This window comes from Anser anser, assembly GCF_964211835.1.
Source record: "Anser anser genome assembly, chromosome: 16".
NCBI lineage: Eukaryota > Metazoa > Chordata > Aves > Anseriformes > Anatidae > Anser > Anser anser.
The window spans coordinates 13,051,858-13,072,235 of record NC_139737.1 but is presented as its reverse complement, the minus strand read 5'-3'; the positions used below and the strand labels follow the sequence as shown (position 1 = coordinate 13,072,235).

Genomic DNA, 20,378 nt, shown 5'->3' with positions numbered 1-20,378 from the left:
AAAAATAGCCATTCCCTCGCCCTTCTCGGAGGAACCCACCGCCACCGCCTCCTCTTCCCGGGGGCCGCCCAGGGCCCGGGACTCTCCCTCTGGGGGCGGCCCGGCGCTGAGGAACCCCCCCGCCGCCTCCTGCCCCCTGTGGGCCGGGGCTCTCCCTCTGAGGGGACCGGGGACCGGGCAGGTGCCGCGGCGAGGCCCGGCGGGGCCGCCCCGGGGCGGGGAAGGCGCCGCCCGAGGCCGGGCTCCGGCGCGGGGAGGAGCCGCGGCCGCCTGAGGGGACGGCGCGGCGGGGCCGGGCCCGCGGGGCGGCTGCCGGGGGCGGCGGGAGCCGGGAGCAGCGGGGACGCCGCTCGCCTGCGGGTAACGCTCGGGAGAAGCGGGGGCGGGCGGGCGGCGAGCGGTTTTCGGGCTCCGAGGCCGGTGGTGGTGGTCCCGGGGCTCGGCCTCCGCTGGGGGGCGGATCAGCGGGGGCTCGCCCCCCGCCCCGGGTGGCTCGCTGGGGGCGCCTGCAGGGCTTCGTGCTCTTGTCTGCCTCGCCGTCCGCTCAGAAACCTTCGTGTCTTCGTCTTCAGGCAGTTCCCGAACCAGCGTGCTTCAAGTTAAAAATGTTTTACTGCGACCAGCCCAGCGAAGGAGGAGAGAAACCGAGGCGGATGGGTAAACTGTATGAAGGTCTAGGTGACATCGCTGCTTCTTGCGTGGCACGGTGATGTTTTAAAGCCCGGTGGTACCGAAGTGTGTGTCCAGGGCAGTTTTTAGTCTGTGTAAACACGCTCGGAATAGCTTTAGCCTGGCTGGGCTGGCTGTTGCTTGCAGCGTCCCTGTAATAGCAGGGAGGTTGGTGCCAGCGTGCGAAACCTGCCCGGGAAGCCGCCTCTGAGGATTATTAGTTCACGCCGAGTTCCCCGGTACCACAGCTATGCCATGGCAGTGCTGGCTTTTCCTGGTTTTCCTCTCTCTGAGCTGTGGGAAATACCGCATGATTGAATATTTGGGTATTAGAAATAAAGCCTTTGTGTGTGGATTCTGCTAAAAGTAGTACGGAAAGCAGTTTTGGCTCTGTTTTGGGACTGTGCTTTTTGCACGGGGTCAACGATGCATGAACCTGAGCTGGAGAATGGGCCCAGACCTACAGAGGTGCGGACTTGATCTGAACCTTGCATTTGTCTTTGTTAAAATTTTTTTTCTGTCTGAGAGTCTGGCTGTAACTCCTGCCCTGGAGCTGGTCAAAGAGGAGCATTTGGAGTCCGAGGTGTGAATGCAGCGCGCCCTCTCAGCTACCTGGCAGTAGTCTGTAAGTGCCTGAACGGCACCAGTGAATTTGTGCTTTAGTTTCCCTTTGTTGCTGCGTGCAAAAACTGTTTTCTTGGTGTTAGTAGTAACATTAGAGCCTGCAGACCCCTGTGTGGTTACAGAGCTTCTTGCAGTGATTGCAAATAGAAGCTTCTTTAAAATGAAGGCTTCTCTGTACTTGTGGATTTAATTCACCTGTGAGGTCTGTTCAGCTGGGGGCAAAGCACCATTTCTCATTTGCACTCAGCAGCCTCTGTCCCAGAACATTTCTGTGCTGCAGCAAGTACATATCTTGCTACCAAAGCCTGGAGTAAGAGCTCAGAGCGCAGCGGCAGTGGTAGCTTCTTCTGCCCGAGAGTTGCCTTTCCCAGCTGTAGTTCGGTGTTTCTTTTGTTTGGGGTTAGGCCTCCTGGGAGACAGAAGCCTGCCTTTCTGTATGCCAAACTGTACTGCTGTAATGTAGGTGTGTTGAACATCAGTTAATCTTTATTTTTTTCCCCTTCTTATTTGTAAAGCATTTACGTTGCTGGCATTTTATAGAACGGGACTGGATAAGCATCCACTAGCAAGTTTCTAAGTTGAAAAACTTAGAAATCAGTTTTGCTCTACACTGGGCTCAGAACTCTGGAAGAAACTGCTAGAAGACCCAAACTCTAACTCAGTGCAAACTGCAGTGAAGTAATGTGTTTTGATGGATGTAGATGATAAACACGTCCCGAAAGCAGCATCTCAGAGCGCTTTGGGGTAAGGCACTGCGGCATGCTGCGCTGTCTGTCTTGTCGGCGGGGCCTCTCGTAGGGCCAGCTGGTGCTGCGTGCTGTGCTGGGGCTGTTTACAGCCTTCTCCTGGAGGAGTCATGGGATGATTTAACTGGGCTGACATCTGGTTTGAGTGAAGAGAAATTGGGGTTCTTATGTCCAGCTGCGTGTAGAAAAACAATGCTTCAGAACTGGCTCATCATCCGTTGTGCCCCAAGAGGGCGCAGCAGCAGCGTAGTGCTGGGTGTAATCAAGAAATCTGAGGGGTTTTTTTGCTGGTGGTGGTATTTTGTGTGTGCGTTTTTCTTTTTTTGAGGTGGTGTTTTTGCCACTGAAAGGAAAAACCCATAAATGTTGGCTTCCAGTTCTCAACATCTTTGAGCGGTTGGGTGGTCAATCACATCCTTGTCAAAGCATTATAAATCGAAACAGGTAAGGGTCCAGCTTGCCGTGAGGAAAAATAATGCTTCCTCTGAGTACAGGGAGCAGTGCTGAAACGCATCCCACAGATACGACGGCGCCTCTGTCCTTTACAAGACCCAGCTGGCCCAAGCGCTCAGCATCCTGGTCTTGCCTCAGTGTTGATCCTCCTTTAAGCAGGAGGCTGGATAAGGCCTCAGGTGACCTGAGGATCCCCGCAAGTGTGGTTGCGATAGTTTGAGAACGGCAGGAGTTGCGCTGGGTTCTGCTGCTCTGGTGGGACGAGGAGGGAGCTAAAGGTTACGAGTGTAAATGCTAAGCACTCTTAGCTTTTCTTAATCCTTTAAAACTTGGAGATCACAACGTGCGACCAAGGATGCAGCGTATTCTAGCTCTGTATGTCTTTTAGGCTCTCAGTTCAGCAAAACTTTTGCTCGTTTTGGGATGTTTTGGCCCATGTGCCAAACTCCAGGCAGTTTAAGTGCTTTCAGTTTGGAGACCTAAAAATGTCTTAGTTGTGACATGGTGTTTGAGCTTTCCTGTTGCAAATGTACGTTCCATATGGCATTGATTCTTAATTGAAACCTGCTGGAGTTATTTTTAATCCTGCAACGTATTACGTGAAATATTCTTCATGTAGCTGACTTGAAAGGCTTGCCCTTAATTAGATGTTTCTAATCAGTCTGTGGTGCTCCTTTCCGTAGTGCTGTTCCTTTCTAAGAAACGTGATTTTGATTTATATAAGCCACTTGGTGTCTTAACTAATAAATTAGCCTCCAGCTAATCAGTGCCAGGCAGGAGTGTGAGTTCCACTGGTCTGTGAGATGTTAAATAGGACAAGAAAATGATTACTGAGGAAACCCACCTACATATCGAATACAACCTGTATGTTTGGTTATTTATACTGCAGACATTAGGTGGTCATTCAGAGCAGCATCGTTAGCCATGTGGTTGAGTCCTTCCAGGTGTGTCGTGTAGCAAGAAAGCTCATCTGAAATCTCTGAAAGCTCTAGGTTTCAGACTGAGGTGTTTGTCATGCTTTCTGGTATTTGCTGGTCGGTAAGACCGTTAGGTCAGCTCGCAGGGGAGCGCGTTTTGTGATTGCAAAGAGGTTTGGAGAAAGAAATACAAAAGCTGATGCAGCTAGAAGCGTATTCCCCAAAGCAGATTACTCCAAGAGTCTGGAATGTGTTGGTGGGAGGCTTCAGTTTTAGCGAGACGTTGCTCTGTGCATGCAGGAGTTCTTCCCCTCCGAAATAATTGTTTCCATCTGCACAGCTTGTTCCATCAGTGCCTGGGCTTTGGGCTGTGTGCGGGATGTGGGGCTCTTGTTAAAATGAGGGTCTTTCACTAAGCCCTCCATGCTGGCTGTGTGTGAAGGGAACTTTACTGTTATCGTGCAGCAAAAAAAGAGGGCAGTGCCCACCGGGGGAACTTGGAAAATAAGCAACAATCTGGTCTGTTTGTCACGTCCTTTTAAAGGGTTAGAGGGAGAAGTTTTGGGACCCACAAATCTTGCGTGTCTGGCAAGCGCTGATGTTAATTCCCGAGTCGGAGTTATTCGTTTAGTTTTTATGCAATGTGAAACCGTGTCCATCCATTGTACCTGGAGGTGTCCTAGACCGCTGGTATCGAATACTGCGGCTTCTTCTCCGTGAGCTGGCTGGGTGAGCCCACGCGCTGCCATCGTACGGTGGAGCCTGAGCACAGGGAGCGGTACCGAACGCGCTGTACAGCGAGCGCTCAGCATTCCAGCAAACAGCTTGGCCGAGGCCCAGACACGTGGATTCCTGTTTGCTGAGTTTTGCAGCGCTAATGTGCTTAGCGCTTTGTCCCGTTTTGCCCTTTTACAGAACGTATCTCCTACGATGAGGGACTTCGGTAGCAACGGAGGGTCGTGCCCACGCGTTACCGGTAAGTGCCTTTTGGGAAGGGGCTGCCACGGAGGTGGGGAGCGCAGTGGCGAGAGGCAGCTCACCCAGCACGTGCTTGCGGTGCAGCAGCAGCCTGTGCTTTGGTAAAGCCGTGGCAGCAAGCTCCAGAGCAAGCATTTTGCTTTTTTTTTCATATTTCAGTTCTCCCTGCCAGCTCACCTGATGCAGCCCAAGAGAGAGAACCTTTTAACGAAGAAACAGTGTGATGACACAAACTGGGAGCACTCATGGCTCCCTTGCCTGAGAGGCCGTATCACATCTGCTGTCTTCTCTCTGAAGGGCCAGGCTTCTCACTTAGCTGATGCCAATTAGTTGGGGTCAGGGAAGTGCCCGCTTGCTGGAGGGGGTGGCACGACGTGACCTCAGTTCTGGGCGAACCTCCACCGCGCTCAGTGCGCTGTGAATGTGGAGAGCACACATGAGAGGAAAGGAAGGAGGTCTGGGGGGGGGCGCCGAGGCGTTTGAAGGGCTGTTTTGTAGTGCTGCTGCTTTGGGGCAGGGCGGTGACTTTCACGTGACAGCTCTGGAGCTTGTGCACGAGACTGTCTCGCTGAGGGTGGCTGCCACCTGGCTGCTGTCAGCTCCGACTTCTTCAAGCTGCTGCTCTCAGTGAACTCCCGTGCTGGTGTCCTGGGGTCTCAGATTTCTCAGCACCTCTGTACGCGCACAGCTGAGCATGCAGCCAGTGCTTGACCCCATTTTTCAGGGCTTGATCATATCCCAACAGCCCTCACCGAGGCACCATCACTGGAAACGAAGGCAGTATTTCTCGTCTTGAGGTTTGAATTCTAGAGGAAAAACAGGGCTCCTGCTGCGCGTGCACTGGGTGTGAGCTGTCTCCTTTGACCTCCTGATTGTGCCGTAGGTTCAGCTCATGCCTGCTTGTGAGGTTGGTGCCTGAAAAGTCTGCTTCCCCTGGCTAGCCCGTTCTGTGCTGGCTGTCAGATTGCTGGGCAGCAGTGCCGACCTGGTGCCTTGGTTTAAACCCCAGGGGGATCAGTGCAAATAAGAGTCTGGGTTTCGTGAATGTCTGTTAGTCCCTGGGCCTGAGGCAAAGGATAATGCCTGCAGCTGGGCACTCCCAAGCAGTGAGAAGTCAGTTCCCTCACACCGCTGCGTGGAGGGAGGTTGTAGCACATACAGAAATGTGTTTTACTGATTTGTGTGGTGGGGAAGGAGCCCAGGTGTGATACCTAACCAAACGTCCTGCTGGCTGAGCTCATGCGTCTGAAACTTGAAATGAAAAATATCCTTTATGATCCAGGAGGAGAGATGACTGCACGCATCGCGAAGACGCCGCCTGTTCTTGATCAGGCTCCTCTGTAGCGTAGGAGGAGTTAATATCAGTTCTTGGGTGAACATCAGCATGAAACTCTTGGTAGGTCCACAGCAGGTGGCCAATATATAATGGAACTGGAAGGATATCCTCTTTTGGCACCAAATAAATACAGCTTTGCTGATGAAAGTTGTTTTTCTCGGTCAAGGTAAAGCTCAGACAATGTTAATGTTTGAAAACTGCCGGGCTAACACAGTGGAAGGAAATCCTTGCATGCCTCATAGCGGAAGGTGGCCATGAGGCTGCGATGTATACATCCCTGCAGCTGACCCGAGGTACGGTTGTTTTGGTCAAATACTCTGCAACCCTGGACTCGCTCCAGCTCGTGCATAACAAGGGTAAAAGTAGATAAAGGTACCGGCTGTATTTAGATGCAGCATTTCCTTTGACTAGCAGGAGAGGAAGGATCCCTGCTGCGAGCACCCGCTCCAGTGCCGTCCCTGCTCCAGGAGCTGCGGAGTTCATTCACTTCGCGCTTCCTACGCTCTCGGCTCCGCAGAGCAGGCATGAAGCTGCCGGATGTTTGCAGGCCAGGAAGAGTTGGGACCAAGCACAGAGCTGCAAGGTCAGTTGGGAGAACCCAAGGCTTTATTAAACACCAGGATGTTGGGGAAAAAAGCTTTTTGCAAAGCTTAGTCTAGCTGCCGTGATGTGTCAGCTGGAAAACAAAAACGAGCCAGCGCCAAATTAAGAAGTAGGATCGAGGAGAATTGCTTCTTCAAGGGTTTTGTTAGCTCGGTTAGGGAGGTTTGTGCAGTTCTGTAGTTGGTTACACTGCCGGTGTAAACGAAGCAGGTGGCAAAGAAAAGCTGGTCTTTGTGAAGGTCCATAAGTGTGGTTGCTAGCTGTGGATCTACGAATAGTGTTTAACCATACGTGAGTATGTCTGACAGTAATCCCGAGTCAAGTGGCACGGTTTGTTTAGCCCTCTCGTTTACAGGACGACGTACCATACGAATCAATCATTTCATGAGCTCTGCGGGTAAAATCCAGCAAGGGCTCAGCCCCCAGACTGAGACTGGTGTAACTTGTTCCTTTTCTAATCCATTGCTCCGTTAGTTCACAAACTCACCAGCTCACGTGCTTACAGGCGAGCCAGTTTCCCAGCTGATGTTGGGGGCGCTCGTCCTTCTCCTGCATTACGGCGCCTGCGCCTCCTGCACCGCAGCGGGAAGCCCGAGGCCCTCAGCCCTGCGGGTGCTGATGGGTCTGCCCGAAAGGCTTCTGGGCAAGCTGCTGTACTTACACCTCCCAGCGTGGAAGCTTGGCCCCTGCCATTCCTGTGGCAGTTCGAGATGACTCCGCAGACGTTAGGTCTTACCAGAAACTGCCCAGCAGCTGCTTCTGCACAGCTGCAAGGGCAGTCAGCCTCCTCTCCTGCTGCCCCTCGAGCCCAGCACGTGCAGGGCTCTGGCTTTAGCCCCATGGTGCTGCTCCAGCACAGGCCAGCATGTGCTGTGTCGGGCCACAGCCTAACCTGTGTGAATGGCCACCGTAAAGCAATGCCTGTGTCAGGAGGTGCCCGTTGTACAGCAGCGGGGCTGTTTAGCCCAGCCTGGTGGTGTGACCCACGGCTCTCGGTGTCAGGCTGGTTGCACCAGTCCATTGGACTTGCTGCAGCTGAGTTAAAACACAGGTGCAGTGTGCACGCGCTTGTGTGCGTGTCTTTAGGTTTACTTTTATGAAATGTTCTTAGTTTACAACTCAACTGCGAGTCCAGCCTGAATTTCTGACTCCTGAAGTTGACGGATTTGACAGTGTGCACTCAGTGGATGACCTTTATGATGTGGTCTTTTTGCCTCTGAAATAGCACTGCGTTACTCTGAGCTTACGTGTTGGGTGTAAAACGAAGAATGAAGATCTGTCCTGTGCTGTCCCCTGATGTTGGACACCTGAGGTCGCCGATACCAGTCTCCCCCCCCAGCCCTGTGGTTAGAGCAGTGAGTCTTCACAGGAGCAAAGCAAGCAGCACGCAGGCGTGTGTAGGCACTGTCGCCTCTCCCTGAGCCCTGGGATGATCAGTGCACAGCCAACCTCACCTGCCCTGGGTGGCTCTCTGAATCCTGCCCTACAAAGTAGTTTGGCAAGGTCTAGCAAGCTCTTTGTTCCCCTCATTGGCCCTCGAGTCCTAGATCACGGCTGCAGTCTTCTGGTTTTCATAAAGACTCGTGTAATTAAACTTCGTCGTGAATATTTTGGAAAAACAAACCCACCCCTGATGAGCTAATGAAGCCCTGACTGCTAACAGCTCTGTCAGAGCGGCTGGCCGCGTTGTGAAATCGGTTCCTGCATTCCCCACGAGTTTTGTTCCAGCTGTCGCGTCGTTTATAGATGCAGCGAGTACGGGCAAGCTCTGCGTGGTGGCTGCGCAGCAAGGCTCCAGTGCGGCGTACACGGTGACAGCTGGCTTGGTCTTTAACCTCTGAGCCTTTAAAGAAGCATCCCAGTTCTGTTTCTGTCCCAGCTCTCTTCTAGAGGACGGATGAGGGGAATGTCCATAAATACAGCCAGTAGCGTGCTTCTCATCTCCCCACGCAGAAAACAAGTTTGGATTTCTCCTAGTGGACCTGTGGAAGGGGTGACAAAGCAGAACAGAAGCCTGTTAGGGCAAATGCTGGCGCTTCTGAGTACCGGCACAACTGTTGTTTATGGGTGGAATAATTGACACTCGCTATTGTCTGCCTGCTAATTAAAAACTTCTGCTCCTAGGCTGGGTTATATTTTCCTTTTACTTTGGAACTCACTGAGTAAGAGGGATCTGTAAAAACGCTGCTCCCTTTAAGAGGGGAGTATCGTGCTGTCCCCCACGGCCCCTTGGCAGGGACAGTCCTGCTAATGCAGTGCCTCTGCTCTCAAGTTTCCGTGCTGGGGACCAGCACGGGGAGGGGTTCCCAGACCAGTGGAAAAGGGTGGGTGGCTCAGGCTGGCTGCAGGTTCCAGCCTAACTGCGTCCCGAGAGGTAGGAGCCCCCTGACAGCCTTCGGGAGCTTTTCTTTGCTCCTAGGAGGGAGACCCACACGTGAGCAAAGGGGCATTCAGTTCCGAAGCAAGCGCCCTGTATCCAGGAGTATGCAGGGACCCGTGTGGTAGCTGTTCTTCTCTGGACCTTGAAAGAATTTGGAGCATCTAGGTAAGTGGATTCAGTTTTCATTATTTATGAATATTTTATTATTTATAAAAGCTTCCGGGGAGACTTAAATCTTGTGAGATAGTAAAATTGTTCCAAACAAGCAAAATAACCAAGCAAGGCGTTGCTTTGAAAACTTCATTTTTGCCTGGACTTGGACTTGAAGTATTTTGCTTTTACTAAATGACTCGGAGTGACCTGCTCACTGCTACACAACTTACTTTTTTCCTCCCATTGTCTCACCAGCCGCGTGGAAGCTCTGGCTGGCCTGAGTCAGGCTGTCAGTTGTTCAGTGTCTCATCGCCTTGGTAGCTCTGAAGCGTTTGCTCCTGTGCCGACCGTGGAGCTGTGCCATGTGCACGTCTTCTCTTCTAAGAGTGGCTGTCTGGCATTGTTGGGGCAGTAACTCCCGTGGGATGCCTGACAACACCCTGACTCACGGGGAGTTCAGCCCCGGGAGCCCATCCCGCTGCTCGGGATGCTGGTGCAGGAAATAAACAAGATGACAGCCCAGCACATCACGTCTTGGGGCTGAGAACTGGGGCAGCAGAGTAAGAGAGCCCCTTTCTGGCGCTCCTGTTTGTGGCTGTTGCCCCGTCCCTTTCCCCAAACGGGAAGAAAATCCAACCTGCAGAAACCAGAGTAAGGTGTGTGAAGTGCCCTGGGATGCGGGTTTTGGAGTTTGAGCTCATGCTTATACCTTTTTTTCCTATGAACGTGAAGGAGATGCAGAGCACTCGGTGCAGGAGGTGAGGATGGTGCTGGGGCGAGCTCTGCAGCAGGGATCCCCGTCCCGTGTGAGCTGAGCTGACCCGGCCGGGCTGTGTTTGCTGCTGGTTACTCATTACAGCCACCGGGGTCACCGGCTGCTGGCCTGCTGTCCTCCTGCCTCTCTTCCTTCACACCTTAAGAATGATGTGAGGCACTTTGTCAGCACGGGCCCCTGCGTTTGAAGGAAGTGAACAAGCATCTGGGTGGCTGTTAACCCGGTGTCTTTCGTGTCTGTCACCTCTCTGCCTTTGGTGTCCCGCAGGGAGGAGAGGGTTTTTGCAAGGCATGGCACCCAGTAGGTGTTAGGCATGTGTTTGAACGGGGACGCAAACAAGGCCAGCCTCACAAACCAGCGAAGGTTTCTAATTTTGCAGTCTGAAAATGCCCAGGAGGCAGAAGCACATTCAATTAAGTCGGTAAATAGGTCCTGGTTATTCATCAGAATAAGTGTTTTTGTGCATTAAGAATAGCTGCTGTGTCTTAGCACTTCCTCCTATTGTTACAGCTCTTCCTTCAACAGTGGAAATGTTTTGGGTGGTTTAAATTACATTTACAGTAGTAATTAGGTTTAAACAACATCACAACTCACTTATCTAAATATACATGTGCGTAAAAAGCGCTGGCTTCCTCCTCCTCCTTCACTACCCTGAGCCATGACATGCTGGATCGGGCTGCAGGACGCTGGCTGCTCCTTGCCTTTTGCCTTTATCCAGTGGCCACGAGCCTCAAGGCAAGGTGGTAAACTGCCTGCAAATAATCTTGTGGGTACTGGTGCTTGTAGTAAGTCTGTTTAACTTATTTTCACGGCTTCCACGTTGCAGTTTCTCACAACTAATCCGTTCGTTCTTGTGCACGGTTTCAATGTATGGTAAGAAGAGGAGGAGCAGCGGGAGGTGGCCGTGCATCCCGACGTGGCCAGCGTGGGGATCTCTGCTCGGAGCTGCTGGGGAGCTCTGCTCGGAGCTGCTGCCTCTGCCTGGGGCGTGCCGAAGTGGCTCTGCCTCTGCCTGCTCGTCCTGCTCTGCTGCAGCATCGCCTCCACGCTGATACCCGTGGCTCCTCCTTTGCCCATTGGTGTTGTGGTGTTTTTTTTTTTAATTTTTAGTTTAAGTTTGACAGCTATTTGTGTGCAAACAAGCTCTGTGTAGGAATCATCCCCTCTTGCTGTTCACCCACCGCCTGAAGCCCTAATCCTCTGTTTGCTGCAACCCTTCGGTGCAGTAAAGCAGATTACGTGCGGTGACACAGAGCTCGTGGCTGTTTTACAGTAAGTGGGGTCGGAGCCATTTGTTACGGGCTCTGAGCCATCCTCAAAGCAGTGGGGCAGGGAGGGTGAAGGGGCAGCGCTGGATGGCCAGGGAGGTGGCGCTTGATCTCCGTCACTCCCTGGGTTGAGCCAGCAATTCCCCTGGGAGCTGGGGAGCTTTCCCAGGGAGATAACAAAACTGTCTTGCACCGCGGAGTAAAATCACTAGCTGGAGCACCTCCCGGGGTCTGAGTGCTGTGTTTCTTGCCAGCTGTTGAGCTGGGAGATGCTTGCTTGATCTCGCAGCCGAGGGCAGAGCAGTGAGGCTGCGTGACGGCTGCCTGCCGGTAGCTGGGGCCTGGTGCACAGCCGCGACTGCGGCCGAACGCTTTGCCCCGGGGCACGGCCTGGGTGCTGCCGCCCTGCTCGGCTGCGAGCAAGCTGGGGCTTGGGTAATGGCACGGCCCTGGTGGCTCCAGAAACTCTAATAATCTGCTAACCTTAATGGCTCTGCATGGCCCATGGGTAACACTGCTTGAGGGTTTTCGTGGTACGTGATGGAGTGGAGGAGGGGGATAAATTATTTTCGGGCTTTCCTAATAATCTGGACTCCATAAAAATGAACCTCCCGAAGGAAAACGGATTGTGTTTAAGGGGTTTCAGCTGCATTCAGGCTTTTTGCTCTTCTTCAGGTTGTAGTGCCTTTGACTTACGTTTGATTTGGGGATGCTTGACAAATGAAATGCTGCCCTAAGTTCTTGCAGTGCAGCTCGTGACCACCTGTTGAAACCGACCTGCAGGCGCTGCCGTCGAGCTCTGTTGGGGCAAAGGTTTGGTGCAGCCCTCCCAGACTCACAGGCCCTGGGCTCAGGTTTCCAGGCATCACATGCTTTCCTCAGCTGAAATTCCTGACTATCTGAAAGTGGGTGGGATGTTTTCCACTTTTTTTTTTTTGGTCCTGGAGAGAAAAAAAAAATAGGTTTCCTGAGCAAGCCAAGTCATGTCTGTTTGGCAGGGTGCACAGATCCCTGCAGAACCAAGTCCTGCACTAAAGCCGTGTCGTTGGCAGTGCTGGGCTCGTACCAGTGAGTCACTGGAACTAACTGTGCCTGCTGGGAGCACTGGTATGTCTCTTTGTTCCCACGTTTGAGGAAGGTGATCTCGGTCTGGTGAGCTTGGCTCATCTTTAATGACACCAGGAAGTCTTTCCTGGTGAATGAAAGCTCAAAACCGGGGTTGGAATATTTATCCAGATCCGGTCCATCCTCAACTGCAGGCTCATTTGGCCCCTCTGTCCTATTCCTCCCCCTTTCTCACGGAGTGGGAAACAAACTTGCTACTTATTCCCCTTGAATACCACGAAGAGCCGGAGTCCAGACGAGAGGGAAGGTGTGAAAGGCAGTAGATGGAGGTACAGCTGCTGTGTGCGCACCTCAGTCAATCAGATCTTAATTGTTCTGCAATGCTTGCATGCTGCTTTGTGTGAGTAATTAAACGTACTATTAAAGAATTCTCTTTTCACTCTGTATGCTTTAAATTCTCCCCAGTTTTGCAACAAGCCTGTGACGATGAAGCTGGCTCATCCTCGCGCCTGACAGAGCCGGTCTGTCTGAAAACCTACCAAAAAGTAAAAGCATCTGGCTGGAGTTATTAAAGGAGATATAATGAGAAGGAAAACAGCTGAGGGATAAAATAAACGCAGTTACAGGCTGTCGTCATCTTCCCCCAGTTCTGGCAGCCTGTGTGTGTTTTTGTGTAACCGAGGAGCAGGCTGGCTGCTTGTTTTAGGGCAAGGTGTGTTTGGTGGGAAGCCTTTTGGAGGGGCTGGGTGGTCCCGGGGCAGGACCAGTGCTTCCTCGAGTGGTAAAACCAGCAGGCTCAGGGCAGCCAACTCTCCTCTCGTAAATCTGTCTGGTTTTGCCACTCCTTGCTCTCCTGCCTCGAAACCCGGGCAGCGTGTGCTCACACGCGGTGCCTCCTTCTGTCACGTGTGGCTCCGCAGCACCCCTTGGCTTGTGAGCCTGAGCAGAAGGGTGAGAACGTTTTCCTGCCTTTTCGCATCTTAGGGAGGTCCTTGCATTGGGTGTATTGTTATCGAGTGCTGCCCACGCGTAATTCAGTGCTGTTGTACAAGCTGCAGCTCGTGGATGGGCTTTTGTTGCAGCTGTGGCTTTCACAAGCTGAAGTTCTCCCAGGCTGATGTCTTCTGTGCTTCATCTTGGGTTGGAGCTGGTGTGGGAGAAGCCATACGGATAACCTGCGTCGTGAATTTGATCCCTTGTGATACTCACGAGGACCACCTGTAGTGAATAAGCTGAATAAGAAATTTGATGTAGGAGGTGTGTGCAAGAGCTGGGAGTGTGCTGGGAAGAGGGAGAGGGAGCCAGCTCCAACTCCAGCTGTCTGGGGTGATCCTCCCCCAAAACCAGGCTGTCTGGCGGTGTGCCCACGGGTCCCGACACGAATTGGGGCGGCCGGGTGGTGTTACTGCTGGAGCAGATCGGCTGCGGGGTGCGAGGTGGGGTTAAAGTGTCTAGACTGAAGCAGTGGCTGAAATAAGGGCTGTATTAATGGGTAGGGAATTAAACAGGGATTGCTTCTTTGCATGCTTTCATGAGGGGCCGTCTCTGAAACAGCTGCTGCTGCCCTTTCAAGCCGTGGCAGGCAAAGCAGGCTGGCCCATAGAGCCAGTCTTCCTGGGAGCATGGGGAACGGAGCGCGGTTATTACCTGGGCGAAATCGCTTTGCATGCCTTCATTAAGGAAACTTTTTAAACAAATAAGTCAGCTGTAACCTTAGCTCCAGGAGTGAGAACGATAAATATCAGAGGAAGGGGAAGTTAGAGAAACGCTGTGAAAGGGGGTTTGGTGGAGAGAGTGGGAATAACACGTAGGAATAAAGCCTTTTGGGCACAGCAGAGAGAAAGGACTTTAACCCTTTGCTCGTTTGTATATGGCTTGTTGATGAGATCTTAAATAGGGATCTGGATCTTGCGAAATACCCTCTGTAGGTGGTTTGGGTTTGTGCTGCTCTTTCAACACCAGTGTCTTTCAGGAAGCTGTGATTTACGCAGTGCTGAGCTACGGCAGGGTGCGCTGACTTGGCTTTTTTACTAAGTGCTCTGTTTGTTGGTGCTGGTGTGTTGCTTTTTATTTGCTGCCTCCCTTCCACCCTATACCCAGGCAGATTTTTTTTCCCTTGATGTTCTCTTACTCCTGAGAAGTGTAACTTTGCGGAGCAAATCCAGTGTTTGACTCCTCCTTCCCAGTGCTGCTTGTGGGAGTTACTCTTTTCACATGGCTGCGACTCCAGTTAATATTTAGCAAGCTTCAGCTTTGGCACAGGCTTGGAAATAACTCCTTGCAACTCCCCGATTCCTCTGAGTGCCGGCCGCTGGCTTAGCGCTCTCCTTCAGCCCCTGGTGTGCCTGCCTTGGAGTGCCAGGTGTATCGGTGGTGCCTTCTGCTCCGTGTCCCGTGGGTGGGCAGGCAGGGAGGGAGGAGAGGCTGGGTGCAGCACCAATCAGCGACACCTTCCAGGTGACGAGGAGCAGCTCTTGGCAATCGCTTTCAGGCTCCTCGGCTCGGCGGCAGCGCTCGCTGCGGCGTGGATGGACTGACCGCTGCTCCCCTTCCTCGCCGGACATGGACAGGCTCGGCAAGCAGGGCTCGGGGGCTGCCAGGACGCGGATCCCCAGGCCCCGGGTGGTGCTGCAGCCCATCCAGACACCCGGCTGCTCGCTGGGCAGCAGCGTCTGCAGGTACGGGGCTTGGTGTGCGGGGCACGGCTTCGCCGGGTGGGCATTCCTCCCCCAAAGGCAGGCTGGAGGGAGAGCCGCGGCAGGACGGGTGGAAACGAGATAGATGATGGCTCGCTTGCCTCTGTAAATCTGTTCTTTAAAACTGTGCTCTCACTGCCTTGATTATGAAAAGCAAACATATTAAAAATTCCTTTTATTTAGTGTGAACATAATAGGTTTTTTCCAGTGGTGTCAGTCTGGAAGTTGGACCCGCAGGTGTGCGTGTGTTTGGGGTAGTGCTGTGGGAGCTGGTGAACGCTGTGTGCATCTTCACAATCCGGTAGTAAAGATGCCTTCACAGCTTGTGTGTTTTGAAGGCTTTTCAGTTACTTACAGAACCTGTAGGAAGGTAAGAACCGCTTCTTTATAAATATTCTGCAAACCATGTGTAAGGTACAATTGAAAACTGAACGCCTGCTCGACAGACACAGTCCTCTCTGTGTGCTAACAGGACATTAACTGACTCAAGGTCGCATTTAAAGCCTGTTTGCATCAGCCTAAAAATTGCACCAAGTTTCAAAATGTCTCCCTGCTGCGGTGACCTGAGTGTGTTGGTTCTGTATGAATATGCTTGCAAGCATCTTACTTATAAACGTAGCACGCTTTGATGTTTCTGTCCGACTTCTCACTTTGCCTAGTCTGTTTTGGATTTGTGTGCAGAAGCGAGAAAGGAAGTCTTGAAAAGATCCCAGGCAAAATTTGAGATTCAAAACAAAATCTTAGGGAGAGTGACCCAGGAGTAATATGGTAAATGACTTTAAACTTATCCGTGTGTAAGAGGACCAGACGAATGCGTAGAGATTGTTGCAGGCTTTCTTTGATGAGAAATAAAAATATCCAGTAACAACTTTTTTTTTTTTTTTTCTGCCAAGCAAGTTAGATTTGTTCCAAGGTCCTTACTGGTGCCAGAACCTCTGTGGTCAGATCTGAAGAGGCTCTCTAGCTGTGACCGTAACATTCAACCTCTACCGAGGGGCAGTGTGCAGCTGCTCAGCCAGCTCTAACCAGCAGGTGAAACGTGTCCCGTGCATACCTAACTTCTGTGGTAGCTCACACCTAGCGTGTGCCCATGCAGTGAGGTGGTTGGGAAATGGCAGGCAGAACATCCTCGTGGTCTAATTAATTGTCTTTAATGACTGTTTGTTTTCCCAGCGGTAGCTGCGGGGATGCTCACTGGATTCCCATGCAGAGCATGTGGTGGTGTCACGTCTCCAAAGCGCTCCTGAGCAAAGGCAGGTGCTGACCCAGCTCTCCCCACCCCGTGCTGCTCCTCTGAGCTGGTGCTGCACGGGGTGCTGGCAGGCGGAGGCTTTGCAGGCAGCTCCTTCCTGGTGCGTGGGGTTAACCTGCCCTCGGCAGCTGCCTCGGATCAGCTCCCCGGCCTGGCTGTTGTTCTTGGAAGGCGTGCTTTCTGCAAGGCCAGCGTTTCTTCCTCTTGCTACATGGCCTTGAGTGAAGCGCTATTTATAGGGCTTATCTGAGCGGAGGCTTTTCATGGCGATGTAATAGCCGAGCAGTTTGTCTTAGGTGTGATAACTCTCCCCTGAGAAATGCAAGCGAGGAACTTAAGCCTGTCTTTCCCATGTTCCAGCATCCCTAGACCCCTTATGCACGAAGCATAGCTCCATTCCGCAGCACATCTCTCAGCCCCTCATTTACTGTGTGCTGGCCAGCAACTTCTTCTTGTCTCCTCTTTGTAGTCTCTCGCCTGCTCCCACATATCTGAGCAACACAAAATTGCTTATTCTCTGCTCTAGCGTAGGTATGACTGGTAGAATGGGCTACCACAAGAAATGAGAACAGGTCGTGTCATCCTTACTTTAAGTTCAACATCGAAGCAGCTATAAGACGTTTAGTACGGGTGAATCTGTGCTTCTCTAAAAAGTCTTTGTTTTAATGAATAATGACATGTAAAAAAATGCTCTGAACTTATTTGTAAAGGATTCAAACACACTAACCTAATCTTTCCTGTGAAAGCCACGTGGGCACTCTCCTGCTCTGTCCCCCAGCTGGGGCGCTGAGGCGTACAGGGGCTGAGCATCCTGCCTGAAGTCACGGGTAGTGGAAGTAAAGTGAGGAGGTGAGGGTGTCTCGTAGCAGGAGCGTGTTTTGAGGATGGGTTCAGGAACTGGGAGGCATTGACTCATTCTGGCCTTGCTCAAGTCCCTGGCAGCGCGTGCAGTGGGGTTGTGACAGAGTGTAACGGGCAGAGCGAGTGCCAGCACCTCGTCAGAGTCCCATGAGGGTGCTCTGCCCACGGCATCCCGGGGGGACGCGGGGCTGGCTCTGCGTGGGGGAGGCAGCGGGTAGGAACAAGTGTGCAGGAGCCCTGTGTGCTGCAGGAGGTGCTAGCTGGTCTGTGGGGTTTGGCAAGCTGGTGTCCTGCTCTAGGAGAAACTGGCGTGACAAAGTCCTTGCAGCTGCTGGAAAGGAAAACTGTTCTGAGTTGGGGTGTGCCCGGGTTCTGGGGGTGCGTGACGATGGAAACAGGGCTGGAAATGCTACCTTTAAGTAATAATTCTCGTATGTTCATATGGCAGATCAGTTCAAACTCGCATTAAATCTCAGTGCTTTGTTTTGACCGTGTGCCCCTTTCTCCAGCAGGATGTCCGTGTCGGTGAAAGGCCTTTCCTGTTTGGCTTACCTTGCTGCTGCAGGGAAAGTGAGCCCCGGGCTCCTCCATGGCGACCTTGCGGTGAAACAGATGGAGGGAGGGCATGGCTTACGTCTTCTGAGGTCAACCCAAACCTTAATGCAACGGGGCAGGCACCTAAACTAACAGACTAGACTAAACAGGGCTTTGAGTGTTTTTGATTTGGCTGTGTCTGCGTGGGTTTATCAGTCCCGTGTTTGTTCTGCTCTCGGTTTCAGTCTGAGACACCTCCAGGCAGATCTGTGATTTTAGGCAAATTTTGCTATTCCTTAGCTTGCTTATTTAGACCCTTACCAAAGGGAGAGGAGATAAGTCTCTTCCAGACGAAGGGCTGAGATGGGAGTGTTGAAATGGTGTTCCTTTACCCTTAAACGCTTTGACATCAACGTTTGGTTTCAGGTAGGTTATAAACCATGCTTTATCCAAAACTTGCAGCGCTGTGGCAGAGGTAACCTGGAGAGGTCAAGTCCGGCACAAGGCACAGTGAAGGCGCCACGCGTTACACAAGAGCATCCGCGTTCAAGTATTTTTCTCCCCGTAGTGCAGGACAGATAACGACTGTTTTGTCTTTCTGGTGTCACTGCGGGTGTCAGGACAGGAGCTGGGGAGTGGCTGTGTTGTAGTGGGGGAAAGCTGGCTCTGGTCCGCGTTGCTCTTCACAGATGCGGAGTGATCTGGCGTGTCCCCTTTATCACTTGCAGAACAGGCTTCTTCACAACAGCCTTCGGTGATGCTGCTCCCAGAGCTGCTTGCATAATGGCACATCTTGATGAAGCGATTGCAGTGTTACTGCAAACAAGCTCTAATCTTATTAGCAGGCTGCACAAGTGACATCGTAACTCTTCTCGCTCGTGCTGTAGATACAGACCTTCAAGTGCGTTGTCCCATAGGTGCCAAGTCTTTGATAAAATGACTTCACACAAACAGAATTGGTGTTAGGCAGCAGTGCCACACGAAGCAGGGAGGGCTAGAGGCACCGTAACTTTTTGTAGGGGATATGCTCTGAGACAGTCTGTATGGCAGCGTATGTATGAGCAAACCCCGTATGGTTATGGGTATGCAAAGATACATCAGCAGTGGTAGACTGCTGCTGTGATTGCTGTAATTCTGAATCTCAAACCGCTTTGGGTTGTCAAGCCAGGGAAAGTAAAGCATGCTAGGGGTATATTGGGTAAGTTATTGTTCCTCTTTGCCACAGTAATTTGGTAATTAGTCTGCCTTTATGGTCTCGTCCGAGAAGCTTGAACAGCCCTGTGCTTCTCGCTTTCTCCCAAGGGAGACATCAGCGCTGCTCTTCTGCTCCGCGGGTGGAGAGGAAGGGGGAGTTGGCAGGCTGCGCTGCAGGCTGTGCGCGAAATTTAGGGGATTGTAAGAAGAAGAGTTAGACCTTAAAGTAGGACTTGAAAGATTTGCAATAGCTCTTTCTTTTGAGTTAGACCTTTGGCTGACTTGCTATGAATTGGTTCTGTTCTGTTCACAGAGAAGTTATGGAACTTGTGTCCACGACATCTCTTGTGTTGAACTTGCTATCTGTGCGTTGGAAATAGATTTTTTTTTATTTTTTTTTGTAATTCTGCAAGTCTGAATGAAATCCCAAATTGTGCATCACCTAAGATTATGCTTCATCTAAGATTTTGATGAGTAGACTGTTGTGGTAACAGATCCCTGTTGAAAGACATTAACACTGATTTATTTGAAAGAATGATTGAGGTGTAAACTTTCAATTCTTTAATAAAACATATATACTTATATTTAGGTATAAGTATATAGATACATCTATATATGACTTGAGGATTTTCTCTATTTTTTCAAATACTTCTGTCTATTATTTCTTGATGCCTTTATCTCACCACTTGATCTTAAACAAGAAAATCTATCGCGTTATGTAACTGATGGTCTGATCTTCCTGGTTCTTCAGCTGGACTTAAACTGCTTGCTTAGGATAGAAACGTGGAAGCAAATTAAAGAGGGTTTTTTTTCATGCATAGGCGTGCTTGGTTTGTTTCCCTAAATCTTATGTTCTTGTACTCATTGATTGTTTTTGACCTTGAAGTAAATTGCTGGTGAGATGCACATGTTTTGTGACGTTAACATGTTTGTATTCTCTGACTTAGCATCTTTATCTGTCAAAAAATTGCAACAAGATAAAATGAGTTCCAACTCTGTTCTTTCAAAAGAGATTTTGTTTTGTGCTAGTGATCTAAATTCTGTGATATGACTCGGTGTGCTGCTCAAAGCTTGCTCTTGAGGTTAACTCAGACTCCTCCTATCTGTTTCTTTGTTTCCTGTGTCTCCTTGTGCTTGCTCCAGATTTGTGGATATGCCCTTAAACTGGGTGTGCTTGCATGTGCCTTATATAACTTAGTTGTTCTGTTCTTGTTGCCTTTTTTCATCTTATTTCTTCTGGAAACAGCGCTAAAGGAATTCCATTTTCTTCATTTACACTTGCCACCTTCTGTTCTATTTGCAGTACTTAACAAGGAACTTCGTTTATTCATCTGCTAGGGAGTTATTTCTGTGAGGAAAGGATGTTGAGCAAGCAGTGAAGCAGTCCAGGCAGCTATGATCCTTTGAGAAAGTCTCTGACGAGAATGATTCAACCCTGGAATGAACAAATGCTAAGCAACGCTGTTTATCTTATTTTGATATTCAAGAGGGCCAAGAGTTGCTTGAGTGTTTACAATATATTTGCTGTGTGTTGGCAGTATCTAGGAACAGATCAAACACTACTCGGAGATTTCATATCCTAGCCCAGGACTGGTGAGCCACCACCACTCAGTCAGCCTTTAAGGGCTACCGATGCTCCACACAGAGAGGATTTGTAGAAGAAATAGGAAAATGAACCATATAAGGTCCACGCCAGTCTAGTTTCGTTTCTCATAACTGCTATTAATCCTGTAAAATCAGGCTAGACTGAATGTGTAGGTGAGCCAGGTGGATGAATCTAGAGCCCCAATGCAATTAGCTCTCTTAGATGAGAGGAGGAGATGGCGTTAGGATGGTCAGTCTTCCCAGAGTCGTTCCTTAGCGGTTGCCCTTAG

The 20,378-nt window shown here is 51.0% G+C and overlaps 1 protein-coding gene across 15 annotated transcripts in view; it reads left to right on the top strand.

Annotated features, from left to right (window-relative positions):
* The first annotated feature begins 4 nt into the window (after positions 1–4).
* Positions 5–20,378, top strand: part of ARHGAP40 (Rho GTPase activating protein 40) — a 40,807-nt gene continuing 20,433 nt past the window's right edge. For 4 of the 15 annotated variants that reach the window (XM_083800996.1, XM_083800993.1, XM_083800995.1 and 1 more), the window contains exons 1-3: positions 4,325–4,385; positions 4,547–6,016; positions 6,138–6,306. In XM_083800996.1, coding sequence (XP_083657122.1) covers positions 5,989–6,016; positions 6,138–6,306 — 197 coding nt within the window. In that variant the 5' untranslated portion in view covers positions 4,325–4,385; positions 4,547–5,988. Of the gene's footprint in view, positions 361–423; positions 707–973; positions 1,138–1,197; positions 1,757–1,822; positions 2,484–4,324; positions 4,386–4,546; positions 6,017–6,137; positions 6,307–7,558; positions 8,872–14,064; positions 14,646–20,378 lie in introns of those variants that run through there. The other 11 variants (XM_083800992.1, XM_083800997.1, XM_083800988.1 and 8 more) reach the window with 11 other exon arrangements.